This window comes from Manihot esculenta, chromosome 15, assembly GCF_001659605.2.
Source record: "Manihot esculenta cultivar AM560-2 chromosome 15, M.esculenta_v8, whole genome shotgun sequence".
NCBI classification, from domain to species: domain Eukaryota; kingdom Viridiplantae; phylum Streptophyta; class Magnoliopsida; order Malpighiales; family Euphorbiaceae; genus Manihot; species Manihot esculenta.
The window spans coordinates 3,078,314-3,099,833 of record NC_035175.2 but is presented as its reverse complement, the minus strand read 5'-3'; the positions used below and the strand labels follow the sequence as shown (position 1 = coordinate 3,099,833).

Below are 21,520 nucleotides of genomic sequence, written 5' to 3'. Positions count from 1 at the left end.
TGCTTGATTCTCCCTTGTTATGGATGAATTTTGGATATTGTTTCTTCAGTTGTAGTGTCTTTAAGTATCTTGAACAATATTAGAAGGAAGTTCTCGTTGAAAGGATTTTCGGCTCTATTCTTTATTTTTTAGAGGAAGGTTTAAGTTGCTTCTTGTCAGCACCTTAGAACCGCACCCATATTTCCAATGGTACTATTCCTGTTGGCTGCTTTTCAGCTAAACTCTGCTATAACCTTCTCTATTTGATTGTTTATTTAGGACGCTAGTATTCTAAGGGTTATAAGTTTTTGCATGTTGGTTTTTTTTCTATTTGTTTATATGTGTTGGTTCTCTTGTTGGCCGTTTACGTTGTACCTCCTCTTCTCTTTGTGAGTGTGATGACAGGTGGTGGTCGCTGTGATATTTCCGATGTAGTCGAGGTTTTTGTTATCTCGTTTGGTCTACGTGGTAAAACTTTAATTATTCGGTTTTTTTACTTTTTTAATTTTATGCACATTTATTTTTTATTTGAAATAAAAAATTTTAAATAATTATTTATAAAATTATGTATTATTTTAATTTTTTAAAATAAAAATCTTTTAAGTTAAAAAAATTATTTCATTCTAAATAAGAAATTGTTGAAAAAAAAATCATTTAAATTAAATTATTATAAAATTATTGAATCTAAATAAAGAGCAACTAAAATTTTAATTAAGAGTAATTCAATTTTTAATTATGTATACCTCATGCAAGAAAACCAATTTAAATTGTTACTACCTCTTGATCTACTTTTACATGCATCACTTTTTAAAAATTGCTTTATTTAAAAATACATATTACTTTTGAATTGTTTTATTTACAAACAAATTTTCTTTTCAATTTTATAATAACATTTTTAAATTTATTTTACTTTTATTAATTATTTTTTTATTAGTAAGAAAATCACAATAATAATTGTATGATATTATAATTTAAATTATTTAATTTTTTAAAATTTCATGTAAACGTATTTTTTGACAATACATTAACCTTTTTGAAACGACAATATATAAACATCTTAATAACTTATAAAAATGGAGAAATAAAAACCTTAACCCTTCATTTGATATTAATAATTTTATAAAAAAAATTAATGAATGATTGAAAGATTTTAGAGTAAAAAGAATATATATTTTTTTTATTTCAAACATGATAATTATATAAAAATAAATCAATTAAATTATTATAAAATTTTTAATTTTAAATGAAGAGTAAAAATTAAAATGGATATATAATTTTGTTTAGTCGTTTTACCTCCTTCCCAAATGAATATAAATTAATGGGATGAATACATAATGTAAATACTTAAAAAGAAAAACTACGTTGGAATCAAATTGAAATTTTGGAATTATAATGATGACAATGTCGTCGTTTGCGACACGGAACTTGTTTAAAAGGTGTCCTGCGCGAGTCGAGTCTACGGAAGAATTTCAAGAACGAGAACAGGTACTCTACAAACAAAACATTGAATAAAAGCCTCCTTCATTTCGACGGTTACCACAATAAATATTGTAAATTTGGACACACCGCTAAGATACTAAAGTGAATCAAAGTCATTAAAATTCATAATTTTTATTTCTTTTATTTTTTATATCTTAAAAAATATAATTTTTTTATTAAATTTTCGTGTTTTATAGTTTCAAAACTATAAAGCCTTAATTCAATTCTCAATTAACTATACAATTGTTTTTAAAAATATGTATAAATAAAATAATAAATATTTTTAGCTGATATATTTAATAAGATATTTATTTATAATTTTAATACCAAACCCTTAAAATCCAAAGTTAGAAGTCCAGCGTGGGCTTTGTTTTACATGGAAAAGCCATGACTCCAGGATCCACAGATTTAATACCTGTTGGGCCGCCCTTTAGCACAAAACGCCGCCGTTCTTTTCTATTTTTATTTTCCCGTTATGAATTTTTTATTTGTTTTTTAATTTTATTTACAAAATAGTTTAATGTTTTTATTTTATCGTCAGCTGCTAAAATCTGAATGAGTAAAATATATTTAAACTATTCTAATTAAATTTGAGAGATTTCAAATTCTATTTTTTTTACTTCTTAATTTTTATTTTTAAAAAAAATATAATTTTATTATAATATTAGTAAATTTATTTTCTAGATACTTAAAATAAAAAAATACATAAAACAAAATCACCACGTTAAAAAGTATATATATGAATTGTCTTTTCTAATTTAATTCATAAAAGGAAATGGTGGGTCCAAATCCAACAAACCTAATATGTCCATGTGATTTGGGTATCATAAAAAGGAGAGCTAGCGATCAAGATCTTGATGGAATTATTTGGAATACCCATGAACTGGGACAAACTATACTATTACTTGTGCATAATATTCTTAATCTTCAAAAGAAAAGAGAGAAAACAGATCCATACTATAAAAAAAAGGCTATTCCTTGCAACTATTAACAATCAAAATTACATTGTGCTGCTGAGAACCTTCCAAGAAATAGAAATATGTTTCAATTGATCTATAGTCAAATCCACGTTCTTGAGAATTCACATTCATAGACATAGAATCATCAACTATGACCCCACCCCTTGTATATTAGACTCGCCAAACTACCAACTTTTTTAGAGCAAGCAGGTGGGTTTTCAAACCCTACGTTAAACATCGGTATCTTATGGAAGGCCCTAGCAACAACAGAGGGAAGGACAAGGAAGAGAAAGGAGGCGAAGAAGTGCGTTACAGGGGCGTCAGAAGAAGGCCATGGGGAAAATTTGCTGCGGAGATTCGAGATCCTACGAGACACGGAGCAAGGTTATGGCTTGGAACATTTGATACTGCAGAGGAGGCTGCTCGTGCTTATGATAAAGCAGCATTTAACTTGAGAGGTCATCTTGCAACCCTTAATTTTCCAAGTGAGTATTACCCTCGAGTTATGGGATTCTCTCCTCGACCACCTCATCAGTCGTTTTCTTCTTCTTCTTCTTCATCATCATCATCATTTAGCAGCACTAGTACTAATAATGTTGCAAGCCAGAGCTCCGAGAGGGGAAGTTCTTCTGGCAGGCAAGAAAGGCAAGTTTTTGAGTTTGAGTATTTGGATGACAAGGTGTTGGAGGAGCTTCTTGAATCAGAAGAGGAGAAGAAGAAACGACGACAGGATTGATCACTACTGTATCATTTCTTGTTTTTAAGGTCTTCAAGTTTGTTTTGTTATTGGTTTTCTTGAGCTCTTGAGCCTAATTAACTAATCCCTCATCCTTAATTTTCACATAATCATGAGAGGTTTTATATATTTTAATGGCATGAATGAGATCGTTGGCAATTTATGGTTTGTTTGTTTGGTTAGAAATTGAACACCCCACCCTGATAATTCAGTTCCTAAGTTGTGAAAATCATACTGCCATAGTCATTTACAATTTCTTTGTTTATGATCTAGCTGCTTTTCTTATTTTCTCTAGTTTAAAATCAAAGGATTTCATAATAAATTCAATTCTTTTCATAATAAATTCAAAATGAATTAGTTTTGAATAAAGCATTTATAAAAGAATTTAAATCTGATAATATTTGACAGAGTTTTGGCTAGTTAATCCTATGAAGCGGGAGGGAAGAAAAACAGGCAATACTAAGGTGTTTATCAATGAAAACCAATGTCATGGAACAGAATCCATAATGTGTATCAAATTATTTATTATTAGAACGTATGATTATGCCTAGAAAATGATGAAGTTTAGGAAAAAAAATTCCCTGAAAATGCTAAATAGATATCAAAATGGTAGAAGATCGAATAAATGAAGTTGCTATAATTTGGTTGCTTATTAATAAATGTTTATTTCCATCTCTTCCAGGGGAAAAAGATCAGGATCTATCAATACAGAAATCATGATATATTATATCTGTCTTTATTGGCTCACGTGTGGATACCTACTATAAAAAGTTTCCTTTGAATATGAGTATGAGAGAAAGCATTGCTTGTAGCAGATTCAGAGACTAAAACAAGTGGTGGAATTAAAGGAAGCATCTGATCAATAAAGCAAATCACTTTTTGATTTGATACCAATTGTAAGATTACTTGCTTTATATAGCAGTTTCTAAAAGCTTAAGTCATATATAGTGATCTAGATAATTACATGCCAAAGCTACAAAATAAATATAATCAAAGTAAAAGTAAAATCTTTCTTCCATTATTGTGAATATTTAACATGCTAATACTTGTAGCTAGCATTAGCAAATCTCAAGATAAAGTTGAAGATATCAAATTGGTATATTTTAGAGATGCCAAACTCAAGGATGTGATGGAACTTCTGCTACAAAGATAATGCACACATAGATAGGGCACAAATCAGAATGTCAATCGGTGACTCAATGACGCTATTGAAAGATGCCTACATACTTGCTTTTAGTAGTAAATTCTTAAGCTTTGTTTGGAATAAATCATTTACAAAGTAAAAAAAATTCTAATTATTTGATATATAAATTTTAAATAAATTAGCTAAATATTTATATTTGAGTGTAATTTTGTCTATTTTTTAAAATTAAAATTAAAAATAAATAATCTAATTATTAAATGTACATTTCATATATTCAAGATTTTTATTTTATAATAGTAATTATGAATATTTTATAATGAATGTGTTATTTAATTGAAAATAACATAATATATAAAATAATTAAGAATCATACAAAATGACCGTATGTTTATCCTTAATTTTCTTAATTACATTGTGATCTCCTAGAATCGCATGGTTTTTATTTTGAATATGTTGGTTGCTCTATGCTTCAATATGCTACCTCCAGAGGACTAATGTTTGTGCATATGAATTGCGGTAAGCGTCATAACAAATTTCTACCTTTTATCTCATAAGTGTTTCCATTTGGAGATTCCCTTATACACTTAAATTACTTGTTAATGTTCCCTGTTACCCTAACACACAGTCATCTGACCAGTATCAACCACTTATTATGTAATGGATCAGATGACTCTTTACTTAACAACATTATCTATATATCTGCTTTAGCTCTCTTTTCAAAATTGTTATCATCTTTAATATCAATATATTTTTTCTTTTATAAGAATAATTAAGTTTAATTGAAATAATTGATGGGTTGTACATTAAATAATTAAATCGGTTGTGACTTTTTCTGTTTATTGGAGTCACAGGTGGTTGGTCTGCATTGCTTTCGCTGGTGTATGTCTATTCTAGTGTGGTTGTCGTCTTGGTTCAATTGCTTGCCTTGGACGGACTGAAGTCTGTTTTATCGTATGCTAATCCTATCATGTACTTGACTTAGAGCCTCTACACTTTTTGGAGCTTATTTGAGACGCTTTTTGCTGATTTTTGTTCTATTTGCTTGTGTTGTTTATTTTGCTGTTTGGACATGTTGTGTCTATGTTCAGGACCCTGGGCATGTCTTTACCTGTGTGTAGCTAGTTTGGTGGCGAAGTGTGTCTTCATTTTATATATGTGTTCTGATTACAACTACGTTGAAGCTCTTTTGCATGACAAATATTGTAGGAATCCTTTCCAACAGATGTTAAGAGTCGATAAATATAAAATTTCCGCATTGTGCCATTGAGATATATCTCCATGAGCCAAATAGCATAACTCATCCTGGCTTATATTGGTTAGTTTACTTTTAATCTTGAGCTTAACCTAATCTTGCTTATCTTTCGTGTGAATTACCTCTACGTTCCTACCATACATAAAAGATTGCTACATTTATATTTGTATTGTGATAGTTTACGTTTCTCCCTCCGCTTTGCTAGCCATTTTCATTGGGATGTTTTCTTTTTAAATTTTTTCACTTGAGTGTATTGAGTAGACTTAATTTGTAAATCAACAAATATACAAATACAAATAAAAAACTCCCAAATGCTTACAAAAGCTAGCCAGTGGTGTTCCTTAATCATGAAATAACTCCAGCCCTAATCAGTCAAACGAGTTATTAATGATAATTTGTAGTTAACTAAATTAAATCATAGTTCAGGTCATGCACCATACAACACTTGCCGCTGTTTCACCACTTAATTAGCATGAATGTAACTAATTAATTAGTTGGTTTTCTGTTTTCTTGTTGGTTGTTCTTTACCCAAGTTTTCTTTTTTCCAATTAAAGCAAATTATTGCGTCATATTATAAAGAAAAAGAATAGTGTTAGGTAACCTTCCTCAAGAAGAAGAACAAAAATTCTTGATAGGGATTTCACTTGAAGATGCCTTCTAGAAAAGTACATATAGTTTAAAACTCTTTTCTTTTTTCAAATTCTTAGTTTTTGTTTTCTCTATTTTGGGAATCTGCACATATCCTATAAATTCAAAGTAATATGAAGAAAAGGATAATACGTGATGATCGTCAGGTTTCTTATATCTGGTGGTGAAGCCAGTTTAGAAGAAAAATATAGGTCCAAAATCCATCAGATCATTAATAAGCAGACCAATTCAATGTCACGAACTCTAGCTTGGCGATGTGGAGCAGACTGGATCAGTCATGAGCTCGGGTCAGTAGGAGATAACCTAGCTATGTGATATGACATGGAGTATAATAGCTGGTCCAGTCATTTCATAATCCTACCAGCATGTGCGTTGGGATGAATTAAATGGCCGGCTGACGTGGAAATGTGCTCTCACTTGTTCGTACGTACGGCCTGATAAATAGCACTGTAGGAGAAAGACGATTATATATTATTAGTAAACAAAAGGAAATGGAATAAAAAGAAAGGGGTGATTTCTCTTTACTAAACTTACATATAATGTAAAATTTTACAATATGCATACAATAACAAAAAAAAAAAAAGCAAAAATGGTAAAGAAGAAGAAAACTTATTGGGTGCACCTGAATAACTATCACTTCGTATTGAGGTGGTAAAACAAATTAATAACATTATGATTAAATTATGAAACTTTGGAGATGATATGAGCTTAGTAGGTGATTTTAAATTATACAATAATTTTATACCACCTTGCATGATAAGGTGTTATTTCATGAACATTTAATAATTCCTAAAAAATTTCAGCTGGGAGACATTAAAACTGATCAAGACTTGAGAAAATTATTTATTATAGTTAAATAAAAAGATGGCGAATCCTAGCGTCACGCGAGAATAGCTGCTTCACTTTTTCTTGCTCTTTTGTTCTTCTTGCTCCAGCATTTCCTCCAGCAATCTATCATCCAGGTACTCCAACTCGATAACTTGGTTTCGCATTGATGATGAAGAGGAAGAAGAAGCAGACAAAGAAGTAGAAGAACTAGCAGAACCACCACTTGCAAGAGGGTACTCATTAGGAAAATTAAGAATGGCTAATTGGCCTCTCATTGCATAAGCTGCTCGATCATACGCTCTTGCTGCTTCCTCCGCCGTGTTGAAAGTCCCTAACCATACACGTGCACCTTGGCGTGCGGAGTCGCGTATCTCCGCAGCGAATTTGCCCCAAGGCCGTCTTCGAACGCCTCTGTACTTAACTTCTCCTGCTGTTGCTTGTTCCTTGGCATTTGTCCGGTCCTCATCCATGTTTGTGTTCCACGATTTTGCATGGCTGAAGCTGCACTTCTAAATTATTATATATATACCACCTGGATTTGGCCAGACTTGAAGGTCAAACAGTATTTAGCCACGTGGAGAATCTAGCTAGTGGTTTTAGAACCATTTAAACTTTGGCCAGGAGAAGTTTCTAAATGGCCTATGGAGTAAGAGATATGGGTTTGAGTCCATTGCACCTGGATGGTCAAGGTGATGGCTTTCAGGCTCATAGCCCTTTTCACACTATGTTCTGTCACTTTTTATTTCATATTTTTATATTCCATGGTGGACATATTTTTTTCATATTAATTAAAAAAATATAATTAAAATAGTAAATTTTATATTGGTTTTTCTAATGTAGTCTTTTACTCATATTACTCGTTCAATTATTTTTAAGACTAATAAATTTAATTATTTGTTAAATTATTAAAAAAGAAAATGGTCTATGATTTAAAACAGATGAAAGGAAATATTTATTTATTGAAGCTTTATCGTCGCGAGTGTGTGTCAATTATTGAAGTCATACATGCATACGCAGCTGATCTCATTCTTCATTTCTTCTTATTATGCTTTTGCTTTTTCTTTGGTTTTAACCCTTCTAATTAAATTCTGCGAGAATTGAATTATTCCTTTTTCTACTCCTCTCACTGGTCGTAACGTAATTAAAATTCTATTCTGCTACCTCCCCTCTCCTCTATTATTTCAGGGCGGCAGTGTTTGTTTTCAACTTTACTTTTTCTCCGTCGACCAACTACTCGGAATATATTTTGTGTAATCACAGATTTAATTCCATCATAATATATATTTATTTTTGAGTTTTTGTTTGAGAGGTTTATTTTTAGTTATATATATATATATATATATATATATAAAAGAGTATAATAATTAAGTCCCTTGATGTCAATAATCCAACATAGAGAAATCTTAAATTTTAATGTTTTTTTTTTTTATCCCAACACACAGAGATCTGATCTCAGTGGGAGAATGACAGGTGGAGACAATATTAATTAAAAAGGACAATAAGAGGAACCAAGTCAAATAGATGAACTAAAGGCAGGGACTAGGGTTTGGAAAGGCTTTATTCAATTTTTGAAATCTGATGATCTGAAGAAAATATGGTTTTATAAGGGTTGAGTAAGTTTAGTCTGAGATGAGAATACTTCTCCCCTTTTATTCTTTTCCTTTGTCTGTCAGTGACGTGTAACGGTCTCACTGTCATTGGGCCACCTGTCTCTGCCATACGGATATGGACGCACGAGAATATCAGATCTCTGCTCCATGCGTAACGACCATTTAATTCTCCCTGGCACGCATGCGGATGGACCCACAAGGCGAATGGACTGGCCATCTTTTCTCCTCTGGACTGGGCTGATAGGTGAGATTAGGGCTGAGGCCCAGGGGAGGTCTGAGCTTTGGGCCGAAAGGACTGGGCCGGTCCAACTTGAGAGGCTTAAGAAGGAGTCCGGTCATGAGGCCGAGTGGGCTGGACCTGATTCATGCGGGGGCTTAAGAGCCTTCAAGTAATGGGTTGTCGTCATAGGTCAGGTCTCAGACCGGGGTAGTGAAATCCAGCGGTCATCAATTGCCCCTTTACCTTCTCATCAGCTATTGTACGAATGATGAGGGGGTAAATATCGAGAATCATAATGACTGCGCCACCCAAGGACAGTTTTCTTCAGAACACCTCTTTGTCTCATTGTTGTTTCATATTTTCAAATTCTCTCAGTCTTCTCAAAACTTTTGCTCTCCTCTGTTCTCTGCACGCTTCGCTTGCTCCATCCTTCTGCTCTAATCGCTTTCCAGGTACGCTCTTCATTTTTCCATGGAAGGCCCAAAGCTCCCTGATGTCCTTAACCTAGAGTCTAGTATCACTCCATCCACCCTCAAAAACTTCTTTTCCAGGGAATACCTAGATACCCCCCCTTTTTCATATTCGGGCTCCCTACCGGAATGAGAGGATTGTTCTTCTTGATCTTCCTCCCTCTAGTCTAATCGACCCACAGAAGGACCTTAGCCTGATCTTTTTTGCCAAACAAAGGGAGTATGGCTTAACATTTCCCTTCTCTCCTTTCTTTATTGAGGTCTTCCGGTATTTCGAGATAACCCCTCGAATGCTGGCTCCTAATTCCATTCTTTTCATGTCTTCTTTTGAATCTTTTTGTCTGAGCTGGAGGTTCACACCCACGGCGCGTCTGTTCGTCACTTTCTTTAGGCTAGTCAAGGCAAGCTAAGGTTTTTACTACTTTGCCCCTCGCGGGGGGCTGTCAATCTTCTCGGGTCATAAAGGCTCGATAAAAGGCTGGGTGGAGGGATTCGCGGTGGTTGAGCTGAAGAAGGAGTTCGGGTTGTCTTAGGAGGCGGATCTCTCCTGGGAGGATGTCCCTCTAGGTTGCAACGACCTGCACCAGCTGAGCCTTACAGAGCAGGTCGAGTACATTCGACTGACTTCTGTTGAAAAGAAGTATGATGTCGAAAAGTGTATGTTCGCGTCTAATCTTTGGGATATCCAGGACGCGGGTACTTTATTTCGTTTAATTGCTTTGTCTTGTCTTTGCGATTTTACTGAGGGCCGTTCTAATTCGTTCTGGTTTTGAATCTTTGCAGCTTTCGACGTGAAAATGGACCAAATCAAGCCCCTGAAGAACTTCACGCTATCTTGGGAGAGCATGAATGCTGCTTTGGACGCCCTCCGAGCTGGGCAATCTGTGGGAGAGACTGCTCAGAGGGTGGCTGAAGTCATTTCCTCCAGGTCGGCTAGCCGGCCTCCTGCTCCAGCTCCTTCCCAAGCTCCCAAGCCAAGCTCCCGAGGCCTCCACAACTGATGAGAGGGTTCCTGGGATGGAAGTTATCCCCGCTGGCGAAGATGTCCAGGAAACTCCTCTTGAGGTCGCCTATGTTACTGGGGAGGTGGAGTCCGGACCTCGAGAGAAGACATCAACTACCCTGGAGGGAGCTGTTGAGAGGGTCGCGAGCAAGCGTCCCCTCCCTTCTGACACTCCTGCTGACTCGCGGTTGTCGAAGCCGGTCAAAAATAACCTTTCCAGTTATCAATAATTTTACAACTGCAGATAGTGGTAAAGGATCGAATCCACAGAGAATTGTAAACTTATCTATTTTTCTCAACAAGGTCAAGAGAATTAACTTAAAGCGCAACTGAAAGCAAGTAACTGAAAGCGGAACAAAAGTAAAATGCAATAAAAGTAAAAGGGGGGGTTTTGAGGTTGATTTGATTAACACACTACTGAAAGCAATTAAATAAGCAAGTAATAGAAATAAAAGAGAAATTCAATATGAGAAATGTCTAGTTGAAGAGATGGATCCACTTTGGTTGTTTGGATTGATCATTGAAACTTATGTTCTTTTGATTGATTCAATAGATTAGTTATGGTGATGGAAAACACTTCTCACCACCATGTCTCTCCTTATGATTAAATCAATTAGGGAACGTCCTCTAATCAATTACTAATTAACAAATTGCCAAGGAACGTCCTTGGGTCTTAGGCATCAAAACAATTGTCAATTGCATGAAGAAATAGAGAGACCCAATCCTAGCTACCCAAACGCATGGAGATGTTGCTAGATCATACAATTCCTTAGTTATTACATCAAGTGTTTTTATGTTAGAATAATTCCAGTAATTACAGACTAAAAATTATCCCAACTAACAATCAATTACCTTGCAATCAAGAATCAAGTGGCCAATTTGATCAAAACAACAAAGTAATCATAGATTCAACCACCAAATTGTATGAATATTGAACAAATCAAAGACAAATAGTTTATGTTCAGATCTCACAATCTATAAAACAACCTTAGTTTCAACCAATCTTCAACTAGAATAGAAGAATTCAGCCACTCATGGCTGAATTAAAACATAAATTAAAAGGAAAAGAGAAAGGACGAATGAACCGAAGAATTGCAGAATTGAATTCTGCCCTTTGCGCCGAGCTTGACGAAATTGCCGAGAGAGAGAGTCTGATTTGGTCGGCCAACTGTTCCTCGGGGATTCTCATCTGCTGGAAGACTCTGTACGGCAATAAATTCACCTTACTTCCGTCATCCACCAAGATCTTCCTAACCCGGTAGTTGTGGATGACAGCTTCGATGACAAGAGCGTCATCGTGAGGCATTTGAACGCCCTGGGAATCCTCCAGAGAGAAGGAGATGGTCACTGGAGAGTGTTCAGCTACCTGCATGACCTCGACACTGCTGCCTTCCCCATCTCGGCTCCTCTTTCTTCCTCTCCTGCTCATCCGACCTCCCGTTCCTCCCACAATCATGTTGATGGTCCCACTGGAACCATCATTCACCGACCCTGCTCCCGTCCTCCTGCGTCTCTCTGCTGTAGGGTTCGGCTGAGGTCTTTCTCCCTCTGGCTTCTTCACAAAGTTCCGCAAGTGACCCCTTTTGATCAGCCTCTCAATCTTACTGATCAGCTGGTAGCAGTTATTGGTGTCATGGCCGTGCGTGCGATGGTACTAGCAGTACTTGTCGGGATCTCGTTGGCTCGCCTTAGCCCTCATTGGTTTCGGCCACTGGAGGAACTCCTTGTTCTGGACTGCTATGAGCACTTCGGCTCTAGAGGCTTTGAGTGGGATCAGGTTCTCTGGAATCCGCGGGGGAAACGGCTTTTGTTCTGGAACTCGAGGGGGGAAGGGTCTTTGGTCCCTTCGATCCCAAGGCTGTCTGTACTGCTCGGGCCTCTTGCCTTGCTTTTTCTCCTGCCTTTCCGGCCTCCTTTCTTCTGGGGCTTTTACCCTGTCTGCCGCCTCTTTTGCGAATCTGCTTGTTACTAAGGCATCGTCCTGCCTTATGTATTTCTCCGCCCTCTTCATCAGCTCTGCCAGCGAGGTCGGCGGTTTCCTGCTTAACGAGCCAAAGAACTCTGGGGAGGTCGTCCCTTTTTGCATTGCTTCCACAGCTCGATTTTCATCTAGCTCAGGGATCTGCAGGGCCTCCGTGTTAAACGGGCAACGTACTACCTTAAAGACTCATTCCTCCTCTGCCTGACTGTCTCCAAGTAGCTCGTCTTTCTGTCTGCCGGCACTCCGGCAATGAACCGGCTGATGAAGAGGTTATCTAAGTCTCCAAAACTTCTGATACTTCCAGCCTCTAGACTATTAAACCACGCCCGTGCTGGCCCCGTAAGCGTGGTGGGGAATACCTTGCACATTAAGGCATCCGACAGAGTCTGCAACTCCATGAAGGTCTTGTAGTTGAGGACGTGCTCCCTTGGGTTTCCCGCTCCGTCATAGGCTGCCATGGGTGGCATCATAAACTTCTTGGGGATGGTCTCCTGCTGCACCCATTTCGAGAAAGGTGAAGAGGTGGGCAAGAGAGTCTGGTTGTGGTCCTTCGCCCCCAACTCGACTAGGAGCTGTTCCCTTAGTTTCTACAGTTTCTGATCTACATTCTCTTCTTCTTGTATGGGCCTCTTCTCCAGACGATACTCCTCTTCCTGCGCCTCACTCTCCGTCCTCTTGGTTGTTCTGGTAGAATAACTGTCTACGTCATCGTTCTCTATCAACTCCCTCACCCTCCTTCCATGAACTCTAGCCTCTGGTTCTTCTTCTCCCTCGGCTCTTCTCCCCCTTTCTCCGGTTTCTCTACTGTTTGTTTGAGGATGGTTGAAGGTAGGCTGAGGTTCGTTGGTTCGGGGCTCTTCCACCACAGGCAACACATTCATTGGTGTGCTGAGGCCCCTCTGCTGCATCATCTGCCCCAGCTAGTGGGCAGTGTTTTGTAGTTGAAGGGCCATGGCTTGGAGGTCCTGGTTGGATAAGGTAGCTCCGGGTACATTCCCTGCCAAGCTTGGTGAGGGATTAAAAGAGATTGGTGGTTGGTTGTTAGGAGTTGTAGGACTGGAGAAAGAGAACTGTTGCCCCTCCTGGACAGAGTTCAGGTCATTGGAGGTGTTAGCAAGGTTGTTTTCATTATGGTTGGCCATCGTGGATCTCAGTCGGTATTCTAAGAGTGGAACTCCGGCAATGAAAAGATCTCCTTCGTTTCCACAGACGGTGCCAATTGATGATCTATTATTCAGAAAATAGGGTTTTACAAGGGTTGAGTAAGCTTAGTCTGATAGGAGAATACTTCTCCCCTTTTATTCTTTTCGTTTGCCTGTCAGTGACGTGTAACGGTCTCACTGCCATTGGACCACCTGTCTCTGCCATACGGATACGGACGTACGAGAATATCAGATCTCTGCTCCATGCGTAACGGCCATTTAATTCCCTCTGGCACGCATGCGAATGGACCCACAAGGCGAATGGGCTGGCTACCTTTTCTCCTCCGGACTGGGCTGATAGGTGAGATTAGGGCTGAGGCCCAGGGGAGGTCTGAACTTTGGGCTGAAAGGACTGGGCCGGCCCGACTTGAGAGGCTTAAGAAGGAGTTCGGTCTTGAGACCGAGTGGGCTGGACCTGATTCATGCGGGGGGCTTAAGAACCTTCAAGTAATGGATTGTCATTATGGTCAGACCTCGAATCGAGATAGTGAAATCCAGTGATCATCAAAATCTAAAATGGATTCTTAGAAAGATCACCAGACACCAACCTCAAGATGTAAGAAAAAGAAAGTAAAAGAACAGTAGCCTAGAATAACGTTGTGGGTTCCATAATATAACCATTTGATTTGATTTGATTCTTTTCTTTATAGTGCAGGAATCGGAATTTGGCTAATCTTATAACTTAGAAAGGTCAAGCATCTCTCACCCTAAGAAAATTAATTTAATCTCACCACATGGGTATGCATCTTGCAGCCTCTTCCAAACTTGCTAATTAATCCATTGCACTGATTTGTTTTTCTTAAAAAGAGATTCTATAAGGATGGAATTTATGACTTCCTTGATTACCATTTTTCTGATCACATAATATGTTAAAATAATTAAATTGAAATTTAGATCGATTATACCTAATTTGAAAATTGTATATAGATCGATTTAAAAAAAAAGAAAAAAGAAAATGAAAAGAAATAAAGGATGGAATGAATGTACATGCATGTAATTATTCTAAAATCCTTGCAAGGAGATATTCCAGATTTAATAATTACGCTTTGTAATAATTTATAAATTGAGTGATGGATAGGACAAATTGAAAAACTAAGTTGCCAGACATTCGACAAATTGAGTACTTAGTTTGACTTAGATTGGGAATGTCAAGGTACATTTGTTACTGTTAATTAGGTGTTTAATATTTAAGTATCTCTTATTTTATTAAAAATGACTTAAATGTGAAACTTTAAGTAAATTAACGAATAATATTATGAAAATATATAAAATAATTAATTTCTGCTTGTTTTCTCATTGTATATGTACTCACAAATTAATTTCAAGTAAATTAGCGAGTAATATTATGAAAATATATAAAATAATTAATTTTTACTTTCACATCATATATACACTCATAAATTTAATTCGATGATAAATATATTTAAATAAATTTAAAAAATTTTAAATTTTACTATCTCTATTCTCATTTGAAAAAAAAAAAAACTCCTCTTTATATAATGCATTATACCTAGGAAAAAAAAAAAACAAAGCGCTCAACCGGTTTTGAAGTGAAGCCCATTGAACTTGGGCATGCAAAGTATTGTGGAACCAGTCATACGGGCCACATCTGAAACCGAGACCATAAGATTACTCATCTCATCTAATTAGGGGAACATGATCTATCCCTTCCCCTCTCACCCTTCGAATTTATTTGAGGGGTTAGTAAAAAATTAACAAATATATATATTTTTTAATTTTAATAATTTTATATTTATTTTTTTACATAGTATATGTGTCTTTTTATTAATTTATTATTTTATATGATGCCTATAAATTACTGTTTTTATGTTATAATTGAAATATTTTATAAAAATATGATTTTTTTCTAAAATTTAAATTCACCATAAATATAATATTATGTAATATAAAATAATTTATTAAATATATGAAGTTTATATATTAAAACAAAAATCACAGATCCCACATTTGTCAACGTTTTGACCGAGTTGACTGCTTGTGTCCTAGAATCTGCAAAATTAAATTTTGGTGCCCTGTGTCACGCACGTGACTGCATCGCTGCCAATGTAATTACCCAGGTGATTTTGATCGTCATAATTGTTTCCCATTACACGTGGCACTTAACTGATGGTCCTTATTTTCGTAATTGAGCACCAACGAAATTAGATGTATTTATTATGATATAGATATAAACTTGATTAGTTATAATAGAATAACTGTAAATAATATTTTTTAAATAAAAAGTAGATCGAGAACTTTGACTGATATAAAAATTTAATTCCAGAGTTTGATTAAATAAATAATTAAAGTAAATAAAATATATTATTTTATTAATTATTTTTATTATTGTTTAAAATTATTATTTATTTTTTTATTATAGTAATATATAATTAATTACTATAATTTTATTTAATTTTATATTATTTTTAAATTAACCTATTATTAATTATTATTTTTCTAAATAAACATTTAAAATATTTATTAGAATTTAATAAAATTTAATATTTTTAAATGAATATAATTAAAAAATCAATAATAAATTATCTTTCTTAATATATATGAGAAATTAAAATTAAAATAAATAAAAATTATAAAATAAAAAAATATGAAATAAATATATATTTAAAAAATAATTTTTTATAAAAAATAAATAAATGTTATAATTAAATTATAATTATTCTCATTTATTTTTATTAATTAAAAAATATTTTTAATAATATCATCATCAATATTTATAAATTTAAATTATTTATAAATTATTTATGATTTATCACGACTTTCAATAATATTTATTATAAAAAATTTTATTTCTCGTAATATATAAATTTATAAAAAAATAACATTATTAAAATAATATAATATTTTAATACATATTTATTATTAAAATTTGAATTTTTTTTAAAAAGTAAATATTTTAATATATTAAAATTTATTTTTATATAATTTTAATTATATAAATAAATTAATAACGAAATGAGATAAATAAAAAAAAATCACTTAATAATAAAAATAGTATGTAAAATTAACTTAAATAATGAAGGAATAACTTAAAATAAATTTATAGGATAGAGAAAATATATCTTAATTTGATTAAAATAATAAATAATTTTAGATAAAAAAATTTATAAAAATGATAAATAAAAGTTGATGAATTAGAGTATAATTTAATTAACTTATTATATTTTTGAAAAATCTTAAATAGTAATAAATGTTGAATAGGTATATAAAATTAAATTTGTGAAAACTGCATAGTATTTTTTGGAAAAAAAAAAATTGGATTTTAAATATAAAATTGATGTCTTTGAGAAATAATTCATTGGGAGAAACCAGGGAAAGGCTCAACCATAATGGTTTTTAGGAAAAAGGAATAAAAAAAATAATTGACACTTAAGTCTACGTTAAAAAAAAACAGTGCCAGCCAATGCACAACCTGGTTTTCCCCCTTTAATTTTGGGAGGAGGGGCCGAGGGGGAATAGGAAAGTGAGGCACTACATAGAAAGGAAGAGGTTCTAGCCAAATGGGTTAGTGATAGGTCAATGTCTCCTAAAATATTAGGTAGATACGAGACTTAAAATAGGAAATAAAAATCAGGGGTATATATTTTAGAATAATTAAATTTAAAATAATTTAAAATTAAAAAATTAAATTTAAATTTTCAGGTTGGTTCCTTACAAATATCTTTTAGAAAAATTGCGTTGTGATTTCTCATCAATTCTTTGACTTGGTCTGACTCATAATTTATGATAGTAAAGTTATAAGTCTCCTGACTTGAAGACCAACCAATTAGAGATGGTGAAATGTATAATATTAGTTTTGGAAGCATATAACATATATACAAGAGCTGATGGGAATCATAAACAGCAGGAAACCAATTTCTAGAAGGGCTTTTTTTATTTTTTTCAAAAAAATTATTAATTTTTTATTCAATTAATTTGAGGGTAAATCCAAATAAAAATGATGTTTGATAAACAAACATGTAACATTTTGCAATCAGTGAGATTTCCCACAAGTAATCTGCACCTAAAAAACCAAAATTTAAGAGCAAATAGACGATTTGACCAAGAAGACTCTCACTGCCAGCCATACGTCCTAGCCGTGAAGTGTACTGTACTCTGATATCTCTTTTTATCTGGAAGAGAATATTGTCAACAAGTTGGGAAAAAGTTTTTTTGATTTGGCAGAGGCAACGATGAAGTGGAGGCCAGAGTCTACAATAGCTTTGACTGTAAAATGCACATACACACTCTTTTCTAAAAGTGGATACTATTTTTCTAACCTAAGCGTATTGGCTTGGCTCAAATTCGTCAACACGCAAGCATGGACTAGAGCAGGAGGGTGTCGGTTCTCTTTGCTTTTTCTTTTTTATTGTGTAATGTGTCCATAAGATTTCTATTTGACTTTCTTTTGTGTGTGATATTGGTCCTTTATTGACAAAAAGGTTATCTCTCTTGATCTTGGACCCACAGCTCCATGACAGATTTGAATGAGAGTAACGCTGTTATCATTTTAAATTATATTGATTAAGGATATTAGATATATTTGATGTATGCATAAATGGGGGGCAATGTCATGTACATGTTCATGGTGGCTCGCATGTGCCGATTCTGACTTTCTTGCTTTATAATTGATGATGTTTGAGAGCGAATGAGTGTATGAAAAATCATTGCTGCCCATGATTTTCCCATTAACATGTTTAATTCAAATTGTGTATCTACATTTGATTATTAGTTCATCACAATAGCATTATGAGAATTTTAAACTTAAAAGTGGAACTAACTGATAATTTCTGACTATTGTCATCTCTTTGCGGCTTGTGATCACGATATAATTTTAATTAATGTAAAATCATTGAGGATTTTTTTCTAGTGTTCTTCAATCAGCAAAACAATGTGCATAATGGGTGGTTGTCGCGGTCGATGCTCGACAGTACCCTCCCCTGACAAGCTTCCAATTTTCTTTTCAGAAACATGGACCATGGTGGTGCAGAGCCGTCCAACCTATCAAAGCCCCTTCATTTTTATATTAGCCTGCATAAGCTTTGGCTTCTAAAAACGAGAGAAATTCACCAACTAGCGTAGTCTTCGCTCTGACTCTCCATAAAAGAAACGTTTCAAAAGTACATTTTCTTTGAAATTCAAAGCTTCATTTCACACCTCCCCCATTTACACCACCTGAGTTTCCTCTCGGGTTTTCTCTCTTCTCCACGTTCTCGCATCTTTCTTGACTCTACACTTCTTTCTCTTATTCTTCTTCTTTAATTAATAGTTTCCTGTTTCTTGCATATTTCGTATTGGTTTCAAGACATAATCGTATGTTGTTTTACATTAGTCCAAGATCTAAAACCTCCATTACATGGATCTTGTAAGCAAAATCTACAGTTCACAGTCTCTTCCTCCAATCACAAGTCCTACTACCAGTACCTCAATCTTTGGTACTCATTCACATTCTTCAGACACAAGTTTCCCCATTATAGCGATTGCCATCATAGGGATTTTAGCCACTGCTTTTTTGCTGGTTAGCTATTACATATTTGTCATCAAATGCTGCCTCAACTGGCACCGCGTCGATGTTCTAAGACGATTCTCTCTATCAAGAAACAGAAATCACGACGATCCTCTAATGGGCCACTCTCCCGCAATGGAGACTCGTGGACTGGATGAGTCGGTGATAAGGTCAATCCCAATATTCAAGTTTAAGAAAGGAGGCAATAAAAGTAGAGACTTTGGAGAAAGAAGTTTATGTGAATGTGCAGTTTGCTTGAATGAGTTTCAAGAAGATGAGAAGCTGAGGATAATACCAAATTGTCGCCATGTTTTCCATATTGATTGCATTGATGTTTGGCTTCAAAATAATGCAAATTGCCCACTTTGCAGAAACAGCATCTCAACCACCACGAGATTCCCAATTGATAACGTTATAGCTCCAAGCTCTTCCCCACAAGATACAAATCCTTACAGCGAAACTGTCGTCGGTGGAGATGAAGATTATGTTGTTATTGAATTGGGTAACCATAATTCCGCAGATCAAACCTTGCTTGCGGCACAGGAAAGATTGATGAATTCAGGAGAGTTATCAGCAAGTTCGATTAGCCCTTCCCCATGGAGGAAATTAGAACAGAGAGGATCAGCTCTTCACCAGAAAGCAAGAAAATTTAATAAGTTAACCAGCATGGGAGATGAATGTATTGATATTAGAGGTAAAGATGATCAATTTGCAATCCAACCCATAAGGAGATCCTTTTCACTGGATTCGTCAGCAGATCGGCAGCTATATTTATCAATTCAGGAGATTGTTCAGCAGAGCAGGCAAGCAATTACTGAGGTCAGTCCTGTTGAAGGTTGTAGTAGCACTAGTAAACCAAGAAGAACTTTCTTTTCTTTTGGTCACAGCAGAGGATCAACCAGATGTGCAGTCTTACCAGTTCATTTGGAGCCATAAAGCCAAAAAGGTTTAAATTTCTTTATTTTTTTTTAATCTTTTCAAAGATATAGTGATTTTAGATGTGGTTATTTAAAAGGCATAGGATCTGTGACATAAAGATACTCGATTGAAATCTCAAATACTAATTTTATTTGATTGTTGGGCCAATGTGTTCACAACAGCCATGATCGTGATCGTGATGGCTGAAACCACCACTTTCTTGTGCCCATTCTGAATGAATTCAGCTGTTGCTGTACCCTTTTTTTTATTTTTCTTTTTGTTCTTTTTTTGTTAAAAAATTTGGAAAAAAAGGTAGGAAGATGTCGCGTCCACTCTACTGGTGATTTTAACACAGTTAGAGAATAGTCGGTTTCAACTAATATAATAGCTGTATGAATAACGCAAAATGTTGGTGGAGGAGGAAGGCATACTGTTTGTTCATGGTTGGTAATGGTTCCTGTATTGTCCCATGACAACAAAGCATCCTCATCCAGGCTGTAGGCACCTTGTAATAATCTAGCATCCAAATGATCATATATTCTACACAGAGATTAGTTGAATTTTCAGTATTGAAAATTTATGGAGGGTCCAACACCCCAACTCAGGGACAGTGAAGATGCATCAATTCTAAATGAAAAATATATATAACTAATCTGTTCCTGGCTGCAGAAATATTCATGTGCGTACAGCCAATGGCCACACATTGGTTGTTGATCACTTTGACAGTATAACTACATTACCCATATCTTCAGTTTCTTGTTCTGACATTTTTATTAATTTATTTGATGAGCAGAGAAAATAATATATATATATATATATTAGAATAACAGTGCCTCCCTCCCTTCCTCCCTCCGATGAATCTATGACGTTAAGCCATGTGCTTCTATGTATGGGACCATGGGCAAACCCATCTTTTCAATAAATCCAATGAATCCTTCGTCTTCAAAATGAAGTTCTTTCAGAAGCTAATTCCTCTCCTGTGGACCAGTGGAAAGTGAATTTTTTTTGTCCGTACTTATTCAGGAGAGGGAAAATCGAACCTTGATTATTAGAATGTGTCTTGTAAACCCATCCGGTGGTAGTAGGGCTTTAGATTGAAGGGTTATTATGAATTTTTTTTTTTTTCCTTTTAGCTTCTTGCTTATTGTTATTTATCTAGCTTTTCTTAAATTATCATTTTCATTTAAATAGGCAAAAATTGCAACAAAATAATATTGTCAAACTAACTAATTAAATGGTGTTAATTGAAGATTAAGATAGATTATTGGTGTTTTCTTGTGATTATTTTATTTTTAATTTAATTTAATAAATAATATATAAATTATCAATTCGAATACTGCTTACTTTTGAAACTAATAAAGTATATATATTATCATGATAAATGAATTTACTTTTTTTTTTATAATAAAATTAATCATTTATTTTTATCATATCTATTATTTACTGAAAATTTAATAAAAGAATTAATTTTGACATAATTTGATATTATTTTATTAATTTTAAAAAGTTATTTAATTAAGCAAGTTTCATTTAATAGTATATATGTATGTATATGAGAGCAAAGATTACAATTTGCATGGCGCTACTG

The 21,520-nt window shown here is 34.5% G+C and overlaps 3 protein-coding genes across 3 annotated transcripts; 2 read left to right on the top strand and 1 right to left on the bottom strand.

Annotated features, from left to right (window-relative positions):
- The first annotated feature begins 2,486 nt into the window (after positions 1 to 2,486).
- Positions 2,487 to 4,493, top strand: LOC110602675 (ethylene-responsive transcription factor ERF098). The gene has a single exon (XM_021740243.2). The coding sequence runs from the start codon at positions 2,665 to 2,667 to the stop codon at positions 3,151 to 3,153; it is 489 nt and encodes a 162-aa protein (XP_021595935.1). The 5' UTR covers positions 2,487 to 2,664; the 3' UTR covers positions 3,154 to 4,493.
- Positions 4,494 to 6,828: 2,335 nt separating this feature from the next.
- LOC110602674 (ethylene-responsive transcription factor ERF096) lies at positions 6,829 to 7,510 on the bottom strand. Its single transcript, XM_021740242.2, has one exon. The coding sequence runs from the start codon at positions 7,493 to 7,495 to the stop codon at positions 7,097 to 7,099; it is 399 nt and encodes a 132-aa protein (XP_021595934.1). The 5' UTR covers positions 7,496 to 7,510; the 3' UTR covers positions 6,829 to 7,096.
- Positions 7,511 to 18,199: 10,689 nt separating this feature from the next.
- On the top strand, positions 18,200 to 20,677 carry LOC110601433 (RING-H2 finger protein ATL16). Its single transcript, XM_021738558.2, has one exon. The coding sequence runs from the start codon at positions 18,865 to 18,867 to the stop codon at positions 19,948 to 19,950; it is 1,086 nt and encodes a 361-aa protein (XP_021594250.1). The 5' UTR covers positions 18,200 to 18,864; the 3' UTR covers positions 19,951 to 20,677.
- The last annotated feature ends 843 nt before the right edge of the window (positions 20,678 to 21,520 follow it).

Coding starts and splice junctions, on each gene's coding strand:
- LOC110602675 (XM_021740243.2), top strand. CDS start 2,665: ATGGAAGGCCCTAGCAACAACAGAGGGAAGGACAAGGAAGAGAAAGGA.
- LOC110602674 (XM_021740242.2), bottom strand. CDS start 7,495: ATGGATGAGGACCGGACAAATGCCAAGGAACAAGCAACAGCAGGAGAA.
- LOC110601433 (XM_021738558.2), top strand. CDS start 18,865: ATGGATCTTGTAAGCAAAATCTACAGTTCACAGTCTCTTCCTCCAATC.